This window comes from Sminthopsis crassicaudata, chromosome 6, assembly GCF_048593235.1.
Source record: "Sminthopsis crassicaudata isolate SCR6 chromosome 6, ASM4859323v1, whole genome shotgun sequence".
Lineage (NCBI taxonomy): Eukaryota > Metazoa > Chordata > Mammalia > Dasyuromorphia > Dasyuridae > Sminthopsis > Sminthopsis crassicaudata.
The window spans coordinates 248,980,372-249,004,426 of record NC_133622.1 but is presented as its reverse complement, the minus strand read 5'-3'; the positions used below and the strand labels follow the sequence as shown (position 1 = coordinate 249,004,426).

General features: G+C 58.2%; 2 protein-coding genes across 5 annotated transcripts in view; both read left to right on the top strand.

Moving 5' to 3' along the window:
- LOC141547804 (solute carrier family 22 member 6-A-like) overlaps positions 1 to 616 on the top strand; it is a 16,553-nt gene extending 15,937 nt beyond the window's left edge. Inside the window, exons 9-10 of the mRNA XM_074276380.1 lie at positions 1 to 75; positions 170 to 616. The exon at positions 1 to 75 is cut by the window's left edge and continues 129 nt beyond it. Coding sequence (XP_074132481.1) covers positions 1 to 75; positions 170 to 200 — 106 coding nt within the window. The 3' untranslated portion in view covers positions 201 to 616. The remainder of the gene's footprint in view (positions 76 to 169) is intronic.
- Positions 617 to 1,506: 890 nt separating this feature from the next.
- CHRM1 (cholinergic receptor muscarinic 1) lies at positions 1,507 to 23,794 on the top strand. 4 transcript variants are annotated; one of them, XM_074272501.1, is made up of 4 exons: positions 1,507 to 1,713; positions 11,766 to 11,881; positions 12,563 to 12,656; positions 21,109 to 23,794. In XM_074272501.1, exon 4 carries the CDS (start codon positions 21,262 to 21,264, stop codon positions 22,651 to 22,653), a length of 1,392 nt encoding a protein of 463 aa, XP_074128602.1. In that variant the 5' UTR covers positions 1,507 to 1,713; positions 11,766 to 11,881; positions 12,563 to 12,656; positions 21,109 to 21,261; the 3' UTR covers positions 22,654 to 23,794. The 4 variants fall into 4 exon arrangements, with proteins under 4 accessions (XP_074128602.1, XP_074128603.1, XP_074128606.1 ...); XM_074272502.1 differs by having other exon boundaries at positions 11,761 to 11,881; XM_074272505.1 differs by lacking the exon at positions 1,507 to 1,713 and adding an exon at positions 10,925 to 11,073 and having other exon boundaries at positions 11,761 to 11,881.
- The last annotated feature ends 261 nt before the right edge of the window (positions 23,795 to 24,055 follow it).

The window sequence follows — 24,055 nt, the reverse complement described above, 5'->3', positions numbered from 1 at the left end:
GGGTCTCGTGGCTCTTGGGCTGCCAGAAACCAGGAACCGGCCCTTGAAGGACACAGTGGAAGAGGTGGAAAACAGGTGGGTGCCAGCTTAGCCCTTCCCCCGCCTTTCCTAGACCGCCCCCTTCCTTTTAAAACCTTTCCACTCACCACAGACATATCGGGTCCTCCAGGTTCATCCAACAGCAGGACACTGATCCCTAGGAGAAAGCGGCGGCAGCGGCCGGGACACCGTGGCGACCAGAGGACGTCTCCCACGCCCAAGACCACGGGCGTCTGGCCCACGGGTGGACAGGACACCCGGGACGTCCCTGGTCCATCCACACGCACCCCTGCCTGCTGCTTGGGGCCTGGTCCTTCTCCGAGAGGAGTAGGGGCAGCCAGCTGCTTGCAGAAGGTCTTCCTAGGCTGACGATCCTCACTGGCTCCCCCCATCACCCCCACCCACCCTCTGTCCCCCTGGGTCTGAAAAGCTGGCAGCCCTGGAAACAGAAGGTTGAGCCCTAGTTACACTATGCCCGGCCAAAGGCCCCAGGCCTGCTGCTCTCGGATCTTGCCTCAGTTTCCCTTTTGGTAAGCAGAAGCATAAGGTGGCTAATAAAGGGTCTTCTTGGACGCTGTGCCTTGGCTGAGGGCCTTGGCTGAGGGGGCTTGCCTCATCTCCCTTCTAGAAAACCCGGGCAGCTTCGGTCTGCCTCCCCCTTCCCTCCCAGGCCTGGGCCGTGCCAGGTTCAAAGCAGAAATCGGAAGGATGGGGGGGCTCCTCATTTGGGGCGCCATGTCTCGGGACTTCTTACTGAGCTCCCCCAGTTCTCCCAGGCCTTCCCCCCCCCCCGGGGGCTCGGCTTAGGGCGTGGCCGTGCCACTGGCCAGGCTGGCGGAGGCCCAGCAGGCGGCCTCCCCTCCCCCTCTGCCTCTTCCTCCCAGCCCCAGGCGCGGGGCCCTAACTCAATTGTGCCCCATTAATCTCCCCGCCGCCAGACTCGGCAGGATCAGTAAACAGGCGGCCTCCGGGCCCTCCAATCAGAAGAAGTGACTAGCCCGGCTGCACTCGGGTCAGCTCCAGGGTGCTGGAGGCAGCGCCCAGGCGCAAGGCCCGGGGAGGTCTCCCAGTCCTGGAGGGGGAAGGGGCTGGGAGGGGGGAGGGGGGCGGCGAGGGGTCCGGGCCGGGGGCGTGGCTCGGGCCTTCTCGCGGGGTCAGCCCAGTCCCCAGCCTCCACTCCAAGGGTCGCTGACCCGGGCAGGGGGACGCGGCTCGGAGGGGAAGGGGGGAGGTCGATTAATTGGACAAACACCCCGGCAGGGTCCGGGCGCTCCGAGCTCCCCCCCAACGTCTCCCGAAGCGAGCACAGCCCCGCGCGCTCCAGACTATTCCCCTCCCTCCACCCCCCCCCCGCCCCAAGCCGGAGCCACGGAGGGGGTGGGTAATGATGGAAAGAGCGAAGAGGGACCTCGGCCGCGCGGGGCACCCCACGCCCACTAGGGGGCGCGGCGGGAGGTGCCTCCGCGGCGCCTCGCCACAGCGCAGCTCGGCCCGAGCAGGCGGGCAGGAGCGGCCGGCAGCCCGGCGCTCCGGAGGCGGAGGGAGAAGGTGGAGGGAGCTGCCCGGGGCCCCGACGCCACCCAGGGCCTAGGGACAGAGCCCCCGCTCCGTCCGCCCCGGACTGGGCCTGACGTTGGAACCGAGCCCGGGGGCGCGGCGTAGGGGCCGCCCCAGGTAAGTGACTACGGGGGTCTTTGCCCCGAGCCCCGCCTAGGGGTGGGCGCAGAAGAGGGTGCGGGGGCCCGGGAGTGTCGCGGGTGGAGGGTGCGGCGGAGAGAGCAGGTCCGGGCTGGACCCCCGCCCCCCGCATCCTGCGCCCCGCTGCGGGAGCTCCTTTGGCACTAAGGCTGTGTCCCCCGGATTCCCGCGCCCCCCGCCCAGAGCCGCCCCCGAGATCTCGGCCCGGGCCGGGGCCGGAGGGGCGGGAGGCTCGCGGGGGCGGGGATGGGGAGAGGCGGCCGAGCGGCCCCGGGCGCGCGCCACTCCCAGCCCCCGGGCTTCTGGTTTCTATCGCCTGTCTCATCTCTGGCGGCGTGACCCGAGGGCGCTAAATGCGCGGCTGCCAGGCCCGGGGGAACCCGAGCCGGGCCCCCGCCACCGGCGTCGGAGGCTTCGGGAGAGGCTGGGAGCGGGAGACTTACGGGAGCAGAGGGCGAGGACACACCTGCCCAGCCCCTCCCGCCCCACCTCCAACGGGGACAATGGCCACCCCGAGCCGGGGGAGGGGAGGGCGTGGGGGCGGGGAGCCCCGGCTTGGGCGTCAGCATCTCGGGGTTAACCCCAACGGCTGGGTGACCTTAAACCAGTCCCTTTCCTTTGCGGGATTCGGGTTTCCCAGCTGCACGGAAGGGCCCCTTCAACCCTGACCGTCTGCGACTCGGGACAGAGCTCCGGCTCGAGGCAGACCTTTTGTCCCAGGGCCCGCCCTGCAGCGTACAAACGATTCGGATTAGGATGCGGGGAAGGTCCCAGCCCGCCGGGAACGGGGGCCCGGCCGGCCGCCCCTGCTTAGACTACTGTCCTGTCGCCTAATGGGCGGCGGGAACCGGGGCGGATGGGGGCTGCAAGTGCAGAGGTCCGGACCCTGGGAACCACACGCACATGCACACGCACCCACGCACACTCACAGCCACACGCACACACGGCCACACGCGCACACTCACACTCACGCACGGCCACACGCGCACACACACTCACGCACACTCAGCCACACGCGCACACACCCCTTTCCTCTCAGGTGCCATCCTCAGATCGGAAGCCGCTTCTTGGGGCAGGCCCTGAGTGACCTCACGGAACGGGCCCCGATTGCCTGGAATTCCCCCTTGGGGCCCGCATCCGGACCGCGCTCGAGGGGCCCCCACGGCTGGGGAAATGGCCCAGCTCTCCCGGAGAATTCACGCCATTATCCTTAGGCTCGTTGGCGCACCCGCCCTGGGCCCCTCGGGAGGAAGAAAACCTCCCCAAATTCAGGAGGAAGAAAACCTCGCCAAATTCAGGCTAAGGCCGTTCTCAGCGCCCCCTCCCCGCCCCCCGCCAAACCCACGCTTCTAACCCGGGATCTCGGGCTGGAAAGACAAAAGGCCACGCTCGGGCGGAGCGCCCCGGGGACCGTGGGTGGGAGCTGTCCGAGAGGCGGGGGAGGCCGAATTCGGCCTCCCGCCTCACAGGCAGTGGCCCGAGACCTCAGTCCCCCCCCACCCTCCCCATCTCGGAAATGTTAACCGCCGAGTTGGAGGCTAGCTGGAGGAATTAAGCGAGGTCGGGGGGCCCTACGCGGGGAGGGCCGAGAGAACAGAGGCCTGCGGGAATCGGAGGCCGCTTGAGAAGGGGAGGGAGAAGCTGGAGCACGCATCCCACCCCCGCCCGCTCCGGCTGCGCCCCCGGAACGGGAGGGGGCAAGAGCTCGGTGGGGGTGGGGAGAAGCGGGTTCGTCATGGCCGCCGGCTGGGGAGCAGAGGCGGGGACGCGAGGAGACGGAGGCTCTTGTGCTGGAGGGGACAGAAATGGGGGGGGAGAGCCACCTGTTGTAAAAAGCCCCTACGGTGAGAGCGCTCGCACGAGGAACCAGCCTCCTTCCCGTAGGCTCCGAAGATCTGGAGCTGAAAAGGTCCTTTACAAGTGATCGGGTGCAATGCCTCCTTTTGCGGAGGGCAAGTACTTGCCCAAGGTCTCACAGCAAGGAAGTGGCGGAGCTGGAACGGGTTTCAACTCCTTCCCAAGGGAAGAGGCTGGGGGTGGCGCGGCCCCGGCTGCTCAGGGGAGGGGTCTCTGGGAGCCGGGGGGCCGGGGGCTGAGGCGCGAAACTTCTTTCCTGAGGATCCCTCTGGACCTCAGCCACAGCTCGGCGCCCGGCACTCGTTTGAAAAAAGCAAAACGACTTCAAAAGATCCGCTTCCTCCTCAGTAAGAGGAAGGATAGAACTAGATGACCTCGGAGCTCTCCCGAATCTACGATCCTGACATCTTGCTTTTACGAATGGGGAAACTGAGGCCCAGAAACGGAAAGAAGCTTCCCACGGTTCCACAGGCCACAGAGCCAACAACACTAGGACTCTAAACCCAGCGCCTTGTTCCCTGCGCCCGGGCTGGGCCAGTAATGGAAGGAGGAACCGGGGCGGACGGATGGACGGACGGATGGATGGACGGACGCACAGGCGGACGGATGGACGGACTAACGGATGGATGAATGCGTGGATGGTTGGATGGAACCAGGTCCGCCAGACCGCCGCCTCCTGTCTGCGGGTCCGAGCTCAAGCCTTCGGCCCTAGAAGCTTCCTCCTCCCTCCCCCCTCCTCCAGCCCCCGGGGAAGGAAATCAAGGTGAGACTAGGAAGCGTCGTTTCAGCCCCACACGGGGAGTTTGTCTCGGGAGCACGGGCAGCCTTCGGATTTGCCCCGGGAGCTGCGGGGAGACCCCGCGGGAGAGTCCCAGAGCCCGACGGGAGACTCGGACTGAGCTGCGTCCTGGGCGGGGGAGCCCAAGTTTTGAGGTCGGACCGGCCTGCTCTGGCTCGGAGCCCGCGGACCAGGGAGCACCTGTCCTGTGCCCACGGGGAACGGACACTCCAGAGGGACCGGCCTGTCACTCGGTTTTCCAGAACCCATCCCCCCCTTTTTTGTGCACACGAACCCTATGAGAGAGGCACGGAGAGCACGAGCCCCATATGAGGAAACTGAGGCAGAGAGGAAGGAGGGGAAAGGGAACAAGAGTTTATTGAGGGCCTCCGGTGTTGCAAACACTTTGCTAAATGCTTTCCAGATATATCTTTTGATCCTCACAACTCTGGAAGGTAGGTGCCATTACGACTTCCATTTTACAACAGATTAAGGGACTTGGCCAAGGTCACACGGCTATTAAGTGTCTGAAGCCACATTTAAATTCAGGTGTTCCCGATGGCAGACCAAGTGGGTCCACTGCACCAGCTACCTAGACTGACATTTGAACGGGGCTGCTGCAGCCCTTTCAGCACCCTAGGAATAGAAAAAGAGAAAGCATTCCCAGAAATCCCAGGTCTTCTCTGGGAAAACCCATTGCCTTTCCCTGGAAATGTGCCTGGGTCGCAATCCCCCTCCCATCCTCACTTCCAGATCTCTGCTCCCATAGATGATCCCCTTGTGACAACTGTGAGGGAGTCGTCTTTCTGTCCCTGCCTCCAGAGCGTCCCCTCAGCCTCAGCCCTATAGTCAGGAGCTAGAAGAGGGACTTAAGGAAGGGAGGGGCAATGGAGGCAGGTGGGAGAAGGGGGAGGGAGGGGCTGGCATTCTCCAGCTCCCCTGGCAAGATCTTTCTTGGGCGGCCTCGCTCAGGCTCTGCCCTGTCCAGGGTATCATGGTACCCCCAACAATAACACTCCCAGCCAGATCCCTGCCCTCGGGAGCTCACTCTCCAACTCCTTGACTTAGAGGAAGAGAGCAACCCCTTATTGAGTGACTGCTGTATGCTGTGTAAGCACTGGGCAAGTATGTGATAAAAAGGGATGGGGAGAGGGGTGGGGCTTAGTGGGGGCTCCTTCCACATGGCTGGCATTTTCCTGTTTCCAAAGGTCCATTTTCACATCTCTGAGAGATGGAGATCAGCAGCGTCAATGGTATTACATCCATTTTACAGAGAAGGAAACTGAGGCTTCAGAAGGGAAGTGATTTCCTCACAGCTAGGAATAGGACCCAGAACTCTGGAAGCCACTTCGAGGCTCAGGATTCTGACTTCTGGAGCTCGCATGTCACTGCCCAGAGTCCTGTCCCACCTTCCCCAGGTGGTCTGGCCAGCCCAGCCCTACAGTACTACACTCCACTATGGCGGCTCCCCAGCTCAGGCCCTGGGCACAGGTGCGCAGGTGGGCAACCCCCACCCCCGGCCGGCTCTCGGTTAAGGGACTGTCCGAGTGACCTGAATCCTGTGATGTCCCCACCCTTATATTTCCCCCCGGAGCCCCAGACTTCGGATGGACAGCTTACAATTCTCCTGGCTCCGTGTCAGGGATGCTGAATTTTGCTTCCACCATTCCCTAGCTGTATCGCCTTTAGCAAGTTAGCTAACCTCTCAGCCTCAGTTTCCTTACCCGTATAATGAAGGAAATGGCCCTTTTCAGCTCAAAATTTAGAAACCTACCAACCCACGTCCCACGGGTCCCACAATGGGCAGAATCTCTGCAAGCTGGGCCCTTCCATCCCGGAGAAGGTCATCCGGGCAGGAGCAAGGGCCCACAGGTGTCAAAGGCAAGTCGGAGACCACCCTCCCCGCCACCCCAGGGGGCCAGGCCGGCTTCCTCTCTGAAGGAGGAGGAGACAGACAGCAGAGCACCCAAGCCTGCATTTCTATTTCAGTCCTTCGCCCGCCTCTGCCCAGGGGGTGGGGGTGGAGAAGAGCGAATCCCTTCGGAGGCGACCAAAAATAGCCATAGGAGGAGGTAATGAGCAAGCATGGCCACTGCCCCGGGCTGGGCCTGCCCCCGGGCCCACACAGCTCCAATGGGCTGCAACCAGGCTTCCGGAGGCTTCCAGCATTCAGAAGTTAGGCCCCTTCCCCCAGCAGGCCCCTCGGGCTGCTGGCTCTAACTGAACATCTCTAAGTACCTAGAGTCCCTACTTCCAGCCCCTGGGGGAGTTAGAGCAGACGGTCCTTTGGCAAGCTCCCGGGGACTAATGTCAAGATACCTGGATTCAAATCCGGCTTCTGACCCTGGGGGACCAAGTCATTAGCTACACTCTTCCACACCTGTAAATTGAAGCCCTGAAGTTGGTCTCTGCTTCCCGACAAGCAATGGGATTTCTAAGGGGCCTTCTGATTCTAAACGCTCTGATCCCCTCGATGTGAGCCCAGAAGAGAGTGATTGAGATGAATGGATTTCTTCTCTGAGTCTCTGCTGGAAGAGGGAGGCAGAGCTTTGAAGTCGGCAAGATCTGGATCCAAGTACCTTCCTCTGACCCATGCAGGCTCTGTGATTCTGCTAGAGTTCATGGACCTCTCTGGGCCCCCAGTCTAAGCCTGTACTTTGCCAACCGGATGTTAATGGGCATCATCCCTGGGCGTTTCCACGCAGTCTCTACTCTGATGATTGCCCAGATCTGGACCTCTCGTGTGTACTGACCCAGAAGGCACTCCTACCCCCACCTCATCCCTGCAGAGGCTCCTCCCCATGATGGGCCAGTAGGGTGGAAGTGCTGCTTTTTCTTAGCATCCTTAGGAATACAAAGAACCAGAGGACCTGAGTGTTCAGGGACCAGATGGCTTAATTAGCTGCGTGAGCTCAAGCCAGTCTCTTCCTTTCTCTGAGCCTCTGTTCCCCAATATTCCAAATGGGAATTTGGATTGGCTGGCCTGGCTCTCAGAAGGATAAATAAGACTTTCTGAGGATCTTTCTAAGGTCCCATTCGAGGTGATGGGAGAAGGGTGAAGAGTGGGCCTGGAGAAGGCTCAAAGAGCTAGTGGCTAGTGTCACCCTCATTCTAGTAGGATGTGGGGGCAGGGAGGTAGGAGACCGAACTAGCCACTCAATTCTTCCCCTCCCCCCCCCCCAATCTGCACCTGCGCAGCCTCTTCTAGGATCCTTTTGTGGCGCAGAAATGCGTTCGTGCTGCGCTCCAGGCTGCTTAAAATAAAAAAAATAAAAAAACTGTTCCCAGCTTCCCTCCCTCCCGGCTATATCTGGCTCGGGTGCGGGGGAGGTTTGACTAGGGAGGGCGGCAGGACCAATGCTTGAGCTAGGCAGTGAGGATGGGTCCTCTGAGCCACCCACCCTCCTGCTGACCCTCGAGCTTCCCTCCCTGGCCTTGATCGAGCTCTTGGCTGAGTGTCCCTGTCTGTAAAGCACAGAGAGTCCAGCTCTTGAGCCCGCTGCTGATAGTCCCATCATCCCACAGGCCTTCTCCCCCAGCAAAAAAATAAATAAATAAATCTTAGGATGGGGACATTGGAAGGAAGTCTTGGGGACCAGCTAATCCAGCCCTTTGATTTGACAGGCTCCAGGGAGGTGAAAGGCAGACTTATGCGAAATCACACTCCTGGGGACCCGGAGAGTCTGAGTCTCGGTCAGGGCCAATCATAGATGGAAGAATCCCCAGTCTATTCCGAGAATCAGCTCCTAGGTTACCCGCTGTGGCAGGATTTGCCTGTTCCTGTTGGTTAGTAGTTCCCTCTTCCTCTCCTTGTATTTACTTCTCTTTTTCCCATGTTGTATCCCCTCCTCTAGAATGTAAACTCTTGGAAGACAAGGACCCTTTTTCCTTCTGTCTTTGCATCTCTAGCACACAGCACAATACCTGGCACACGGTAGGTGCTTGCTAAATGCTCATCAGATCCGACTGTGCTGGCCTGGACAGGCTGGCATAGGCCCCAGAGAAGCAGCAGAGAACAAGGGCTCCAGCCACCACGGTGCTAGAGGACTCAGGTTCCAAGACTCTTATCAGCTGTGTTAAGCCAGATTTGAATGACAAGAAAATCTCCAAAGCTTTCTCCTTTCCCACCTCCCAATCCTAGGATCCCTGAATGTTCTACTGATTGGAAAGAGAAAGCCTTTGCTTGCACCCCCAAGGTAGGGTTTAGGGAGCAACAGCTGTCATACTTAAAAGAGAATAAGAGGATAAAGAAAAAAGGAACCTCAACCAGTTGTGGGAATAGGTGGAGAAGTATTTTCAAGGGAGGCTGGGTCGTCCCTCCCAGCTTCCCTTACTGCCCACACCCAGAGGGCCATCCTCAAAGACTCACAGCAGCCATTTTGATTCATGCATTCCAGCCTGTAGAATACACCAAGGACCTCATTGTCAACTTTCCTGGAAAAGGAGATAGGGTGAGGCAGGAAGGTCACCACCCTGTCAGTGGAGCTGGAGGCTTGGCAGATCTGAGTAATCTCCCTCCCACTGAATGCGAGACTATATAATTCCTCCTCTTGCACTTTCGACTGCTGCTGACCCAGAAGGTCCTGGACTCTGGGCACCTGGGAGCCACCCCAGGACAGTCCTGAGTAGCAGCCAGTGTCAGAGCAATGCAGGTCTGAGATCTATGCAATCCCACCTCCTTAACATCTGGCGGCAACTCTTCTTAGAATTTAACCCCCATCCTCAGCGTCTCTGCAGCTGACCTCCCTGCCAAACAGGGAGCATGAGTTAGGAGCCACTCGTGGCCTTTCCCATGGCCATACATTCCCGGACTATGAAATGAAAGGATTGGTTACCTCACCTCTCAAACTCTGACACTGTTTTCTCAGCTCTGACATTCTGTGTCTTGAGATCCCTCTGAGATCTGCGATTCCATGTTCAAGATTTACCTCATCTCTGACATTTTATGATCTAAAGTGCATTCATACTCTAACATTCTGTGTTCTAAGATCCCTCTCAGTTCTGATATTCCATGTTTTAAGGTCCTTGACAGTTCTGGCATTTCCTGTTCCCAGGACCCTTCCAGCTCTAATATTCCTTGTTCTGAGAGAGTTCCCAGCTCTAACATTCCATATTCTAAGCTCCCTCCCAGCTCTGACATTTCGTGTTCTTAGATTTATTTCATCATTGACATTTTGTGATCTAAAGTTCATTCATGTTCTGACATTCTATGTTCTAAGAACCCTTCGAGGGCTGACATTTTCTAGACTGAGATTTCCAAGCTCTAATGTTTTATGTATTATGGTCCCTGAGGCTCTATGTTCTAAAGGCCCTCCAGCTCTGACATTCCCTGTTCTAAGGCCGCTCCCACCTGTGACAGCCCATGTTCTAAGGCCACTCGAAGCTCTGACATTCCATGTTCTTCCAGTTCTGTCTTTGAGGCCCCAGGTGAGTTGTCCCATTTTATTCCCAGAATCCATCAATCACCAAGAAGTTATTGAACAATGTGCCAGTCCGGAATCCATGGATGCCCTCAGGGAGCTCACATTCTTATCGAGACAGTGACAAGTCCATAAGTAGGAGTTCCCACAGTTCCCGAGAGAAGAAGAAAGGGCATGTTCCAAGGGGAGGTCTCCCCTAAAAGTTGGCATTGGAGCGGGGTCTAGGGGGAAGCCAGGATTCCAAGAGCTTGGGGGAGGAGGGGATCATCCCAGGCGAGGACTCAGAAGGGATGTTTGGGAGGGCAGGGCAGCCACCAAGACCTTGGGAAGAGAAATTGTTTTGCATGGCACGTTTTTCGGATCTTCTGGGAAGGCCTCTGAGCCCTTGCCAGAAGGCCCCCTCCCCCACCATCTACACTCCTAAGTCAGTTCCCTGAGCCCAGAGAGAGGTGGACAGGTCAGACAGGAATTGAGCTCTCGGGGAAGTGGATAGGAGCCACCGGGGCAGCCTTTGTTCCTCCGCTCTCCGGGAGGTCCACAGGGCCTAAGGGCAGGGATAGGGCCCAGGTCTCTATAGCAAAGGGGCTCCCCGGGAGGTTCTGTTTCTGGGGAAACTTTGAACACACAAACCCCCGGACTGGATGGGGGAAGGGAGTGGCCAGAGAGAGGACAAGAAGAGCCAGACTTGGCCGCTGCTTCCTTGGGGGCTGCCTGGGCAGGGATCCCCACCCCCCTCTGCGATATGCCTCCGGGCTCTGCCAAAGTCTCAAGTACAAAGTAGCAGGGCCTTGGGGAGGGGCACCGCGGCCGCTAAAGGGAGCGGGGAAATGGGAGGGCCCACAGGCAAATGGAGGGGCAGAAGGAAAGGGGGAAGAGGCTGAGCTCCCGTGGCAGCGAGGTCGGGGGGAGGGGAGAGGTTTCCCGTCTCCAGGTAGGTTGTGAGCCTCGCGTGGGAGTGGGGGGGAGACACAGTTTGACAGGCAGGGCGGAGAGCTGTCTGTCTGCCTGTCTGTCTGTCTGTCTCTCCGAGTGAAAGTTGGGGCGGAGCCAGGAGGGGGGGGGAAAGGGCCTGAATTAGCAAGCGCTTCATCCGGCCAGACGTCGGGAGGGAGCCCAGGCCCCCAAAGCAGGGGCGCGCGCCAGCTCCCCCGGCCGCCCCGGGGAGCGCACGCGTCCCGCTGGCACCCCAGCCCTCGGGGCCGCTCCGGGCTGGAGATTCTCACGTGAGGACGAATGTGTCATTTGCAAACAGACGGGGAACCAAGAACAGAGAGCCCTGAAGTATGGCTTGTGGGAGGGTGGCGGTGTGGGCGGGCGAGGGGGGGAGGGGGACGCGAGGGGGGATCTCGTGTACCTGCATGAGGCAGGGAAGGCAGATCCATGTGAAGCAGGCACATGGAGCAGGCGCCGGGGCCCGGGGGCACGCGTGCCCCTCAGCGCCCTGACCCGCGCGAGCTGCCGCTAGGAGCTGGGGGGCTCTCACCCCCGCAGAGATTCGGAGGGAGCGGCTTTGCGGGCCCCCCGGCGTGCGTTCGCGGGGCTGGGAGCTCCCGGGGACGTTAGAACGCGATCCTGCGTGTGGCTGTGGCTGCGTATAATGTGGCGGAGCTGCCGGTGCCTTCGAGGCTGTGTGCAGTCCGTGGGTGTGGGGGTTTGTCTCTCCCGTATCCGCCTTCGCTCCCCTTCCTGGGCGTCCCGGAGCCCTGGGCTTTTGCCTCCACACCGCCCCCCGGCCCTGCCGCCTTCGCGTCCCAGCCCCTTTGCCCAAGGTGGGGGGTCCAGATTTGCCCTCCGGGGGCCCCCCTCCAGCTCCGAGCTCGCTCTCCCCTCCCTCCAGCTCCGCCCGCCCTCCCTCCCTCCCTCCGTTCCTCCCTCCCCTCCTTTCTTCCCTCTTTCCTCCCTCCCCAGGGGCTGTCGTGCCAGGGGGTGGGACATGCCAATCAACAACGGTTCTTCTCCTGCTGCCAGCACAGGACGAAGCTCCCCGGGGGAGCCAAGTGTCCCGGTCCCCCGAGAGGACGCTGTCCCCCTGGGGAGGGAGCGGGACCGGAGACCCCGGCACACCCACGCTCGCTCGCACACCCCCATGGTGAGTCGCTGCCTCAGTGGGACTGGAGCGGGAGGGGAGACAAGAGGGACTGGGGGTGGGGGAGGTCCGGGGTGGGGGGAGGACACCTGGACTCTAAGGGAGCAGGGGGCCCGCTCTGGGGGACCTTGGGATGTGACTGCTGGTAAATAGGGGGGAGGGGTGAAGAATAGACTGATCTCCACTCCTGATCCTTCTCCCTCCCCCCCCCCCATCTCAAAGAGTATGAATCAGATGTTTTTAGGGAACGCTAGAGGCTGGGTTCGGGGACTGCTGGAGGGGGAGGGGAGGGGACCGGGGGCTCGGGCCTCCGGCCGGTCGGAGGTCTCTGGGAAAGAGGCGGATCAAAGATTGGCTCCGGCGGGACCCCTGCGGACCCCTTCCCCTTCCCGAGCCTCGATTCCCTCTGTGTGTAATGAGAGGAACAGGAGCGGCACAGGAGCGGCTCCCCTCCCCGTCACCTGCAGCCCTGGAGCAGCCTATGAGAGGCGCCAAGGCTGAGGCAGAGGGCAGGGACGCAGGGCCAGGGAGGAGGGCAGAGCCAAGGTCTGCCCGGCCAGCTGACAGCTGTTACCTGGCAGCTGACCAGGTGAACTGGCCGGGAGGGTGGTTCCCCGCCGGGTTCTCAGCTGGTGCCAGTGGCTGGCTCCCCCGGCCCCAGGAACCCACTCCCTTCATCCCTAGGGTTCCCTGTGCCCAGCTAACCCCAGCTGCCTGTGGCCCCCGCCAGGATGGACTGACCTCGGCGCCCCGGCGGAAGCAGGAACCAAGCTCCAAGGTGGGTACCCGAGGCCTGAGTCCGGGCCGGCACAGGACGGGTGGCCCAGAGGGGGAGACCTCAGCTGTAGCTCCTGCCTGGCCCCCTGGCACAGGGACTTAGCTCTGGAAGGCCATTTCCTTCAAACGCCTCATTTTAGGGAAAGGCCCAAGGTCACACGGCCTTTTCGCCTCCAAAGCCTGGACTCCTTTCTGGGTCCGGGGTCCGTGACCTTGAGCGCCTCCCTCCGCCAGCCCCACGAGGGCTCCCGACAAACCCAAGCACCCTCGGCTTATGGAAAAGAGGTCCAGATGGCTAGTTATGTTCCTGGGGGGAACGGGCCGCACCTGCACACACACTCACAAACATACATGCACACGCACACAGGAACACACGCGCACGCACACACATGCTCACACAGACACATGCACACTCACATGCGTACACTCACACATGCAAGCCCACACTCATGAACACTCATAAATGCACACACACACACGTGTGTGTGCACTGCACCCCGGTAGGAAGGAGGCCCCCCTTTTAGCTTCCTCTAAAACTTCAGGAAGCTCCAGGAGCCCGTTTGGGGCAGGCTTGCCCCCTGGAAGTCCCCCCCCCAGGGAAATGGTCAGCTGGCCCCACATGACAAGGAGCCTCCTGTCTCTCTTAGGATTTAGTCCCCAAGCTGTCCCCAGTCCCTCATCTTTGGGGGTTCCCGGGACCAGCTCCTCTTCTTTAGGGTCTCCCCTTCCCACTTCCACTTGGACATCAGGTGGGTCCATTCCCTGCTAATACTCCCGAGAGCGAGCAGAGAGAGGGACCAGAGCCCCAGCCAGATGACAGCTGGCCCTGGGGAGGGGGGGGTCGCCTGAATTGGGAAGGGGCAGGCCAGGCAGAAGGAGGGGAAAGCCAAGATCCCCTGTTCCGGGGGGAGGGGGAACCTGTGGATCCAAAGCAATCTCTGGTGCAGGGAAGGGGGGGCAAGAACTAGAAGGCTGAATGTCTCCCATCTGGGTGGGGAGTGAGCGCTGCGCAAAGAACTTGGTAAAGCCAGCACAGCTTCTGTTCTGCAGTGGGTACCATGGTGATGGGCGCCACAGAAATGCGGGGGGCGGAGGGGGTGAAGGGAGGGAGAGAGAAAGAAAGGAGAGGGCGGGAGAGAGCAGAGAGAAAGAGAAACGCAGAGACAGAGGCAGAGATGAGAGAGACAGAGGGACAGAGACAGAGAAAGAAGGAGAGGGAGGGAGGGGAGGAGGAGGAATAGAAAAAGGGAGGAAAAAAGGAGGGAGGGAAAGAGAAAGAGGGAGAGAGAAGAAAAGCTAGAAAAAAAGGAAAAGAAAAAAAAGAAAAAAGAGAGGGAGAGAGAGAGGAAGAGGGATAAAAGAGAGAAAAAGGAGAGAGAGACAGACAGAGAGAGAGACAGAGAGACAGAGAGAGAGAGAGAGACAGAGAGAGACACACACAGAGAGAGACACAGAGAGACCGAGAGAGAGAGACAGAAAGAGAGAGAGACAGAGACAGAGACAGAGAGAGAGAGAGACAGAGAGACAGAGAGACACACACAGAGAGAGACACAGAGAGACCGAGAGAGAGACAGAGACAGAGAGAGACAGAGAGAGACAGAGAGAGAGAGACAGAGAGAGAGAGAGACAGAGACAGAGAGAGAGAGAGAGAGAGAGAGAGACAGAGAGAGAGAGAGAGAGAGAGAGAGAGAGAGAGAAGGAAGAAAGGGAGGGTAAGGAGCAGAGGACATGACTAGGAAGTCTTGTGATTGCTATCGGCTAGCTGGAAGATAGCCCTAGCATTTACACACACACCCCTCCCTGTCCACATCCAGTGTCCTCTTGGATGCTCCAGACAGCTCTAAGGGAACAGTAGATCAGAGATTGTTATTCCATTTGACAGATGAAGCTTGGGAAGGTCCCCTGGTCAAATGCGATTCAAGTTAACAAGCGTTTGTTAGGTGCTCAATCCGTACCAGGACCATTACCCGCCCAGAGGATCAAAGGCCAAAAAAGCCCCAAACCATATCTTGCCCCAGGAAGCTTGGGGTGGGGGCACGTGAGCCAGGCAATTACAAGGGGAGGGGAAAGAATGGACGAGACATCTGGCAAAACGCTCTAGGATCTGGTCGTTCTGGGAGCCTCTGGTGCCCGGTGCCAGTGTCCGATGGTCGGCTTCTAAGGGCAATATTGATATGTGGACGTTTGTGGTGCTTTCTTCTCTGCCCCTCTTTGACAAATCTGGAAACTGAGGCTACTTGAGGGCATTTCTCTAGCTACCATTTCCCAGAGATTTGTCTGAATGAGTATTCCCTGCAAACGGTGAAAGAGACTTGGTGAGGGAGACTGGCCTTGCCCACCAGAGATTTCTGGGCATTTTACAGGCTGGGAGAGACCTCCCAGCTGCTGCTCGGCCTGGATCACTTTTTCTCCCTAAGCAGAACCTCTCCCCTTAGTTCCATTATACCCGGTGCCTCAGACCTCTTTTGGGCCTGGTGACAGATCTGAATGTCAGACTTGAGACTCGAATCCACCGTCCATCCGTCAGCTGCTCCTCTCGAAGAGCACCCCTGATCCGAGCTCCCATCAGACAGCCGGGTGGCTCAGTGGCTAGTTCTGGCTCCAGACTTACTAGCAAGGTTCCTAAGTGCAAAACGGGGATGGTACCAGCACCCCCCCCTCCCAGCTTGTTGTGGACACCAGATGAGATCAGAGTAGTCAAATGGTTCCGGCTCAAGCAGGCGCTTCTTTCCTTTCCTTCCCCTCCAGGTCCCTTGGAGTCCCATGATGCCCAAGTAAAACCCCTCTTAGGCTCGTCTGTATTCCAAGACTGCTCCTAGCTCTGGCATTCCTCACTGTATGATCCAACGTGCATTTGAACCCAAACGTGCTCTCGTCCTGCATTTGACGGCCCCTTCTAGCTCTCACACCCTAAGTTCTCCCCTTCTTCTAGCTCTGATATTCAATGTTGTAAGGTCTCTCTCATCTCTGAGTCTATGTGCTGTCGGAGGTCTCTCTCAACCTTAGACTTTCTCTAATGGAAGATCCTTTCTAGCTCTGATGTTCTCGTTTTCTGTTCCAAGTTCCAGCTCTGACATTCTCTGTTCTGTGTTCCAAGCTCCCTTCTAATTCTGATACTCTGTTCTTTGTCCTAAGATTCCTTCTAGCTCTGATACTCTCTATTCTTTGTCCTAAGGCTTCTTCCAGCTCTGACATTCTCTGTTCTGTGTTCCAAGCTCCCTTCCAGCTCTGACATTCTCTGTTCCATGATCTAGAGTCCCTTTTGGCTCCCACTTTTTAATGTCCTAACTTAGGACCTTCCTGTTCTAATGATCAAAGGGCTCAAACGGAACTGTTCTGTACCCATCATTCATTGCTTTGCTTCCCCTGGGAGATGCTAGAGGGTCCAGCCTGGTATCCCTGGAAGCTTCTCTGGGACAGAACAGTTTAGACCAGAACCCATAATACCGGGGGAGCTGGAGAAAGTCGCACTTATTAGCATTAGTTCCCCACAGGACAGCCCTGCGCTTCCCTAGGGGAGGCTCTTCCACTGGAGAGGGCTGCTTCTTCCCCCCTGGGGTTTCTCCAGGCACTCTTTCAGACTGTCTCATGCCCAGGGCCCCCTAGGCCACCTGTGGAGCCTGGGCAAGGCCCTTCCCTTTCTGGACTGCTAATCACCTCCATTCCCTGCTGTGGCGGAGTGGGCAGCTGGTCCTCGGTCAAGCCCCCTCACTCAGCCTTCGTTCAGAAAGCTTACTCCCGAAGAATGATAGATTTGGAGCAGGAGGGGGGGCTGTAGAAATTACCGATCCGACCCCCTCGTTGTAGAGCTGAGCAAACTGAGCCCCAGAACTTGCTTCAAATTAATGTTAATTTAATTGTGACTTGTTTCAAATCATATGGTTTTAAAGAACAGAACCAGAACTTGAATCCACACTCTGATCTAAGTCCAGCCCACGCTTGTTTCGCCACCATTCTGCCCCTTCTTACTCCCTAGCTGCTCCATCAGTTTACGGGAGTCACTGGACAGGGTCTAGACTGAACCTTCCGGAGAGGAGCAAGCGAAAGGCACAGAAGTCATGACTCCTTAATTTTCCTTCATTTTCCAGGAAGAGAAGGAGAAGAGCCTGGGGGCGGGGGAGATTCAGAGTGAGCCCAGGAGACCCTAGAACGAGAGCCCTAGAACCCTGGGCCAGTGGAGATCTGAGCCAAGTAGGACTGGCAGATCCCCTAGCATGGGAGAAAGCCAAGTGGGAAGGGTGCAGAGAGGAGGCAATCCTCTTTGGTTCAGTCCCTCCAGTTTCTCTATTCCTTTAACAAAGCTCCTACTGTGTGCCAGATGCCAGGTTTACATGAGACAGAGTCTACCCTACCATCATGGAGCTCAAGGGCACAAGCTCTGAAGCCAAAAGGTCTGGGTTCAAGTTCTAACTTTTCCACTTACTAGTGATCTTGGAGAAGTCCCAATCCCTGGGCCTCGGTTTCCTCATCGGGAAACTGGAGAGATGGCTTCTGAGGTCACTCGAAGCTTTCTCTCTGTGAACCCAGAAGGAGGTGAGAGCCCCCCAGATAACCTTCATGCACATTTTATACCATAAGCCAGGTACAAACCAAGTACTTGTGAGAGGGGACGCAGGAAAACGGTCCTGGAGAAGGGACTACTTGAGTTAGGCTCCCTGGGCTGCCTGGGACTTCAAGAAAGCATGGAGAGGGTGGCCAGAGGGCACTGTGGGCAGGAAGAATGAGCGACCAAAGACCACCGGTGAAGGCGGCCTTCCCAACTGCTGACTCTCCAGCTCCTAAAGCCACGCTGAGCTAGGATCCCTGAATTTAGAGACTCTCTCATTTGACAGTGACCCTGGATTTACGACTCTCAGAGTTCTTAGGTCATCTAAGTCCTTCACTTTACATCACCAGAAGAAATAGCCAAAGTCACCCATGCTAAATGCAGAGCTGATCCCTTGGCCGTAGGCCCGACTGCTTAGAGGGGAAGGAAGGGTCAAGAGACGGAAGAAGCTACATGTCCCAATGGACAAAGGGAAAACAGAAGCTTTCCTGTAAGTTAGAACGATGCTGACAGAGGTAGGCAGCCCCCAAACCAAGATCTGTAAAATAATACTCACAATAGCACGTATACAGTCATCTGATTTTGTAAAATGTCTTACATATGTAATCTCACTGGGTCCTCTCAATGACCTTGGGAGGTAGATTTTATTATTCCCCCCATTTTTTAGATAAGGAAACTGAGGCAAAGTGACAATGTCCAGGATCACATGGCTAAGAGTGTCTGGCCAGACTGGACCTTGGGTGTTCCTGGCTCCAAGCTCTGCAGTGCATAAGACTGCTTTATTCTCTCTCAAATACCAGAACTGAGGGGCAAGTCTCATGCCTTACATGAAGGTCTTCCTCCACCTCAGACAGCTCTTCCATGGCACCGACTCCCCCCAGGAGAAGACTCCAAGTCTTCTTAGACTGACAAGAGTCAGTGAGCCATATTGACAGCCTCTCTTGGCCTAGTCTTGAGCATAAAATGGATAGATTTATTTCCAAGGTCTAATTCCTCCTTTGGTAGACGGTCCCAACCACCCTCTGAAGGCCTGGACAGAGCAGGGGAAAGGCCTAAAAGTTTCATTCCAAAGGGTGAAGGAAAAGGGCAGGTGGGCTTCTGCTCCATCCAGCCGTTGCTGGCAGGTGGAAGGGCCCACCCCTAGGGCCTACTTTGGCAACAGTCAGCTGGAAGTCAAGGTAACGGAACTGAAATTAAGGACACGTTCACTCTAGACCTGGCTCTGTCACGAGCCAACTGTGTGTCTTTGGGTCCCTTCCCAGGACTTCCAAACTCCTTTGCTCAATCTCTCCTTCTCCCAATTCTCAAGGACATAATGAATTCCAGGGGCCCTTTAGGATCTCTGCTACCATCTATAAGATTGGGGGGGACAGTTTGACCAATTATTGGAAATTCCTTGTTCTAAGGCCTCCCAGTGGGTCAATCATACAACACCGTGGATTAAATGGCAGAACGGTTATTCCCCTCGCTTTACAAGGGGATAATAACTCACCCAGGATCACCTGACTAGGATGTGAGAGGGGTAGGATCTAACCAGCTGGCCACTTCAGGAGCCCCCTTTCTGATGATATGTGCGTAGTTCTCCACCTCTCTCCACCTGTCCCCTCTGTGTCTCCAGGCTCCTTCCTCCATCTCTGCCCTCTCCTTTTCAAGTTTGCACTCTTCATCGCCCAGCCCCAGCAGGCTGGAGGAATATAACAAACAAGCTTTACTAAGTTGTTGGTCTAAGGATACACAGCTCCTCACACTCCCCAAAATAGGGCCCCAGAGCTCAAAAAAGAAGGCATGAGATCTGGAGAGTCTGTGCTGCCCCACTTAACTTTCCTCCTTCTGTCGTGTTCCTCTCAAAATTTCCTTTTTCTCTCTCCTGACCCTCAGACCCACAGCCCGCTCCCAGCTCTATCAGTGCCCTTTGTCTTCCTAATGCTCCAAGGTCCTGGAGAACCAACAAGCCCCTGAACCTGTCTCTGCAGATGCCCAGCTAGTACCCTTTCCCAACCTCTTCCCCTGCCTCCTGCGCTAAAGGAGGAGAAACCCCAGAGTTCAGAGAAGCAGGGGGGCTGTAGAAGGATAACGTGGGTCTGTCCTCGACAGCAGTACTGGCCCAAGGTTAGCCTTAGTTTGTCCTGCCTCCAGTTGGCTGATGAAAGGGGGAGGGGACCCTAAGCAGAAGGAGTGTCCTGAGAGAGCCAAGATTAAGGCAGAATCACCAAATCCTTGACCAGGAATGGGCCAACTTGAACCCAACTTGGACAAGATCCACTCTCCACAATACCTCGAACGAGGCCCCTCACGCTTGGCCTGAAGACCCCTTTCGAGCAAAGAAAATAGAACTGTCAGAGCAGGAAGCTAGAGCTGGAAGGGACCCAAGGACACAGAATAGCCAAGCTGGAGGTGACATAGAGTCACAGGATGGTAGAAACTGGGATACTAGAACAAAGGGCCTTCAAAAGTAAAAGTGACCCTAGAACACAGACTGCCAGAATCAGCAAAGAACTGAGAGAGTAGTCTAATCCCCCCTGTTTTAGAGAAGAAATTGAAATATGGAAAAGAAGAAATTGAAAGTCTGAGAAGGGAAAAGTTGAGAAAAAGGTTGAGAAGAGGAAAATTGAAAGTCTGAGAAGGAAAAGGTTGAAAAGAAGAAATTGAAAGATTAAGAAAGGAAAGGTTGAAAAGAGGAAATTGAAAGTCTGAAAAGGGAAAAGTTGAGGAAAAGGTTGAGAAGAGGAAATTGGAAGGTTGAAAAGGAAAATAGCTTGCCCTGGGCTACTTAGCAAACTGGCTGGAGCCAGATTCAGAGATCTCCTTACTCCCAGGCTAGAAGGGCTTCCATGACTATATGCCATTGTGTTCTTCCCTGACAGGTCCCTATCAAACTTGTTCCTTTTGAGATGTTTTTCAGTCAGTTAATGAGGATATATTAAGCCCCTCCTGTGTGCTAAGTAAGGGTTGGGGATACAAAGAAAGATGAAAAACCAAATCCCAGTACCCATTCTTAAGGAACTTCCCATCTAATGGGATGAGACACATACAAAGAGATCTATTCAGGATTAGATTAAGCATGGAAAAGCTTCTCCCAGAAGGTGGGACTTTAGCTGAGACCTCAGGGAAGCCGGGATGAGGAGGTCTCTTTCTATTCCAGGAATGGAGGTGAACCACTGAAAACACTCAGAGTCAGGAGATGGCGTTGGGTGTGAAGAGCAGGAAGGAGGCCAGTGTTCCTGGACTGCACATCATATGGAAGGGAGTAATGTGTGAGAAGGCTGGAAAAGTAGGAGGAGGCCAGGTTATAAAAGGCTTTAAAAGCCCTAAAGGATTTTATAGTTGATTTTAGGAGTTATAAGGAATTCCTGGAGTTTAGAGAGGAGAGGGAGGCACCACGGTCAGATCAAAATGTCAGGGCATCAGTTGGACAACCAAGGGATCATAGCCGAGAGAGGCATTTTATAGGCACAGAATTAGGGATCGACCGGATCGATCACTGAGCATCTATCCAAGTGGCGAACAGTGTGCCAAGTATCGGGGAGACAAAAAAAGCAAAAGCCAGACCCTGCCCTCTACGAGCTTCCGGTCTACTGGATTGGATTGTTTGGAGAGATGACCGCAGAGGTTTAGAGAGAGGTTAGGGCAGGACAAGTGACCTCAGAAATGATCAGTGAACCCATGGGAGCTGAGGAGATCACCAATAAGATGTAGAGAAGGAAAACTTCTACATCAGAAGTATACTGAGGCAGAAAGGGGATAAATGGCCCACCCAGAGTCATCCGGCTACAAAGTGCTGGACGTGGAATTGAGACAGCTCACCTGTCTCCGGGTCCATTATTTCACCCTCTGCCCCCCCAGGCTTACCTGGCGCCCCATCCGGCGCCATCCGGAGGCGCTCACGGCTCGGTTCTTCTCTTTCCAGGTGCTGGTCTCGGCCTGAGGGAGCCCGGGAGTGGTCTCCCTGCCGCGGGTTATTCCGAGCCCAGGGAAGGGGCCGCCCCCTGAGCCAGGGGAGGAAGGCCCTCCGCCCCCCAGCCCGCTCAGCATCTCCCATGTGGCCCGGCAGGCTGCCGACATGAACGTGTCCGTGGCCCCCGCCGTGAGCCCCAACATCACTGTCCTGGAGCCGGTGAAGGGCCCGTGGCAGGTGGCCTTCATCATCCTCACCACGGGCCTGCTCTCGCTGGCCACCGTGACCGGCAACCTGCTGGTGCTGATCTCCTTCAAGGTCAACAGCGAGCTCAAGACGGTCAACAACTACTTCCTGCTCAGCCTGGCGTGCGCCGACCTCATCATCGGCGTGGTCTCCATGAACCTCTACACCACCTACCTGGTCATGGGCCACTGGGCCCTGGGCACGCTGGCCTGCGACCTGTGGCTGGCCCTGGACTACGTGGCCAGCAACGCCTCCGTCATGAACCTGCTGCTCATCAGCTTCGACCGCTACTTCTCCGTCACCAGGCCGCTCAGCTACCGAGCCAAGAGGACGCCCCGGCGCGCCGCGCTCATGATCGGCCTGGCCTGGCTGGTGTCCTTCGTGCTCTGGGCCCCGGCCATCCTTTTCTGGCAGTACCTGGTGGGCAAGCGGACCGTGAAGGCGGGCCAGTGCTACATCCAGTTCCTGTCGGAGCCCATCATCACCTTCGGCACGGCCATGGCCGCCTTCTACCTCCCCGTCACCGTCATGTGCGTGCTTTACTGGCGCATCTACCGGGAGACTGAGAACCGGGCCCGGGAGCTGGCGGCTCTGCAGGGCTCCGAGACGCCGGGCAAGGGGCTGGGCGGAGGCAGCAGCAGCAGCTCGGAGCGCTCCCAGCCGGGCCCCGAAGGCTCCCCCGACGTGCCGGCCCGGCGCTGCTGCTGCTGCTGGGGACCGCGGCTCCTCCCTTCCTACAGCTGGAAGGAGGAAGAGGAGGAAGAGGAGGACGAAGGCTACCTGGAGTCTCTGACGTCGTCCGAGGGAGAGGAGGCGGGCTTCGAGGTGGTCATCAAGATGCCCATGGTGGGCCCGGAAGCCCCGGCTCCGGCCAAGCCGCCCCCTCGCGCCTCCCCGCAGACGGTGAAGCGCCCCACCAAGAAGGCCCGCGAGCGGGCGGGCAAGGAGCCCAAGAAGAAAGGGAAGGAGCAGCTGAGCAAGCGCAAGACCTTCTCGCTGGTCAAGGAGAAGAAAGCGGCCAGGACGCTGAGCGCCATCCTCCTGGCCTTCATCCTCACCTGGACCCCGTACAACATCATGGTGCTGGTGTCTACCTTCTGCACTGACTGCGTGCCCGAGACCCTGTGGGAGCTGGGCTACTGGCTCTGCTACGTCAACAGCACCATCAACCCCATGTGCTACGCGCTCTGCAACAAGGCCTTCCGCGACACCTTCCGCCTGCTGCTGCTCTGCCGCTGGGACAAGAGGCGCTGGCGGAAGATCCCCAAGCGGCCCGGCTCCGTCCACCGGACGCCCTCCCGCCAGTGTTGACGGCCGACCCGGCCTCGCCCCACCCCCACACTAGCGCCCAGCTTCCAGCGTGAGAGCTGCCCCTCCCCCGTCCATCCCCAGCAACTCCACAGCGACTCGAGAAGCGCCTCCCGTGTACAGTGTGCTCGCGCCCCGGGGCCAGAGACAAAGGGCCACCCGACAAGCCCCCGGGACCTGGCCCGCGGGGGAGCCCGCGGGACTCGGCGGATCCCCACGGAGAGGGGGAGGCAGGGACTCAGAGGAAATGATTTCGGAGGATGGGAGAAAGGAGGTCGGGGGCTTCGCGGCCCGGCCCCACAGGGACACGTGGCTTCCGCGGGACGCGGCTGCTGCCCCGGGGAGACATCGGCCCGCTCCTGCCCCAGCTCCTCCGGCTCCCAGGCCGAGAAGGAAGGACGGAGGAAACAGGTTTTTCTGCTTTCCACTTGGAAGGGACGGACCCGCACCAGGAAGGAGCCGCGGGAGGAGGATCTGGGTTTCAGGCCTTGTTTGTTTTCTGTGGAGAAGGCCCGGCCAGGATAGTGGGGGGATAATCGAGTTTGGGATTGGCCCTCGGCGGGACGGCGCCCCGGCCAAGCACCTGGCCGAGGTAGCTTTGGGAGAGCCCGCCCCCTGGTGGCCGCGGGGAGAACCGAGCCCGAGGAGAAGGAGATCTCGGGGGGCTCCCGGGATGTCTCGGGACTGGCCCCCCCAGTGACGGCAGACCAGTGGGCGGCCCTCCGCGGGACCCCCCACCACAGGACAGGGCCCAGCCCGGCTCAGCCGAGGAAAGGGGCCCGAAGGAGAGTCGCTTGGGAGTCCCGGTCGGGATAAGGACGAGTCCTCGGCTGACCGCTGCGCCTCCCCTCCCCCCACGGGCTCCGAGGGCGGCCGACCCTCTGCACAGACGTCCGAGGACAGAATCTCTCGCATGCTGCCCTTGCCACGTGTCCCGCGAAGCCTCCCCTCCCCCCAACACTCCCACACTCAGGGCCCTCAGGCCCGGCCCCCCAACACGTGTGTGCCCACAGACCCAGTGTTCCGTGCATGGCGCCCGGCCCTGCCCGCTCCCCCGCCCAGACCCAGCGCCCCGAATGTTTGTGTTCTTCCGGTCCTTGGTGAGAGAGACGTGTAAATAAAGAGACAAACAGCAGTGGCTAAAGCCTGGCTCTTTCTCAGCTGGGGCAGGTGACGGTCAGGGGGCCCGGGGGCCCAAGGGCAGCGGCCCGACGCCCGGGAGAGCTGCTCCGGCCCCGGCCTCCCTGGATGCCCCGCCGGGGCTCCAGGGACGCCTTCCGCCGGGAGAATGGAGGGAGGGGCCCTGGAATGACAGCGCTTGAGAACCTTTCTCCGGGAGCTGGGCTTCTCAGCCTTGGGCACTGGGAGATCTGGCACGAGGAGGAGCCGGCCCAGGGGCCCCTTG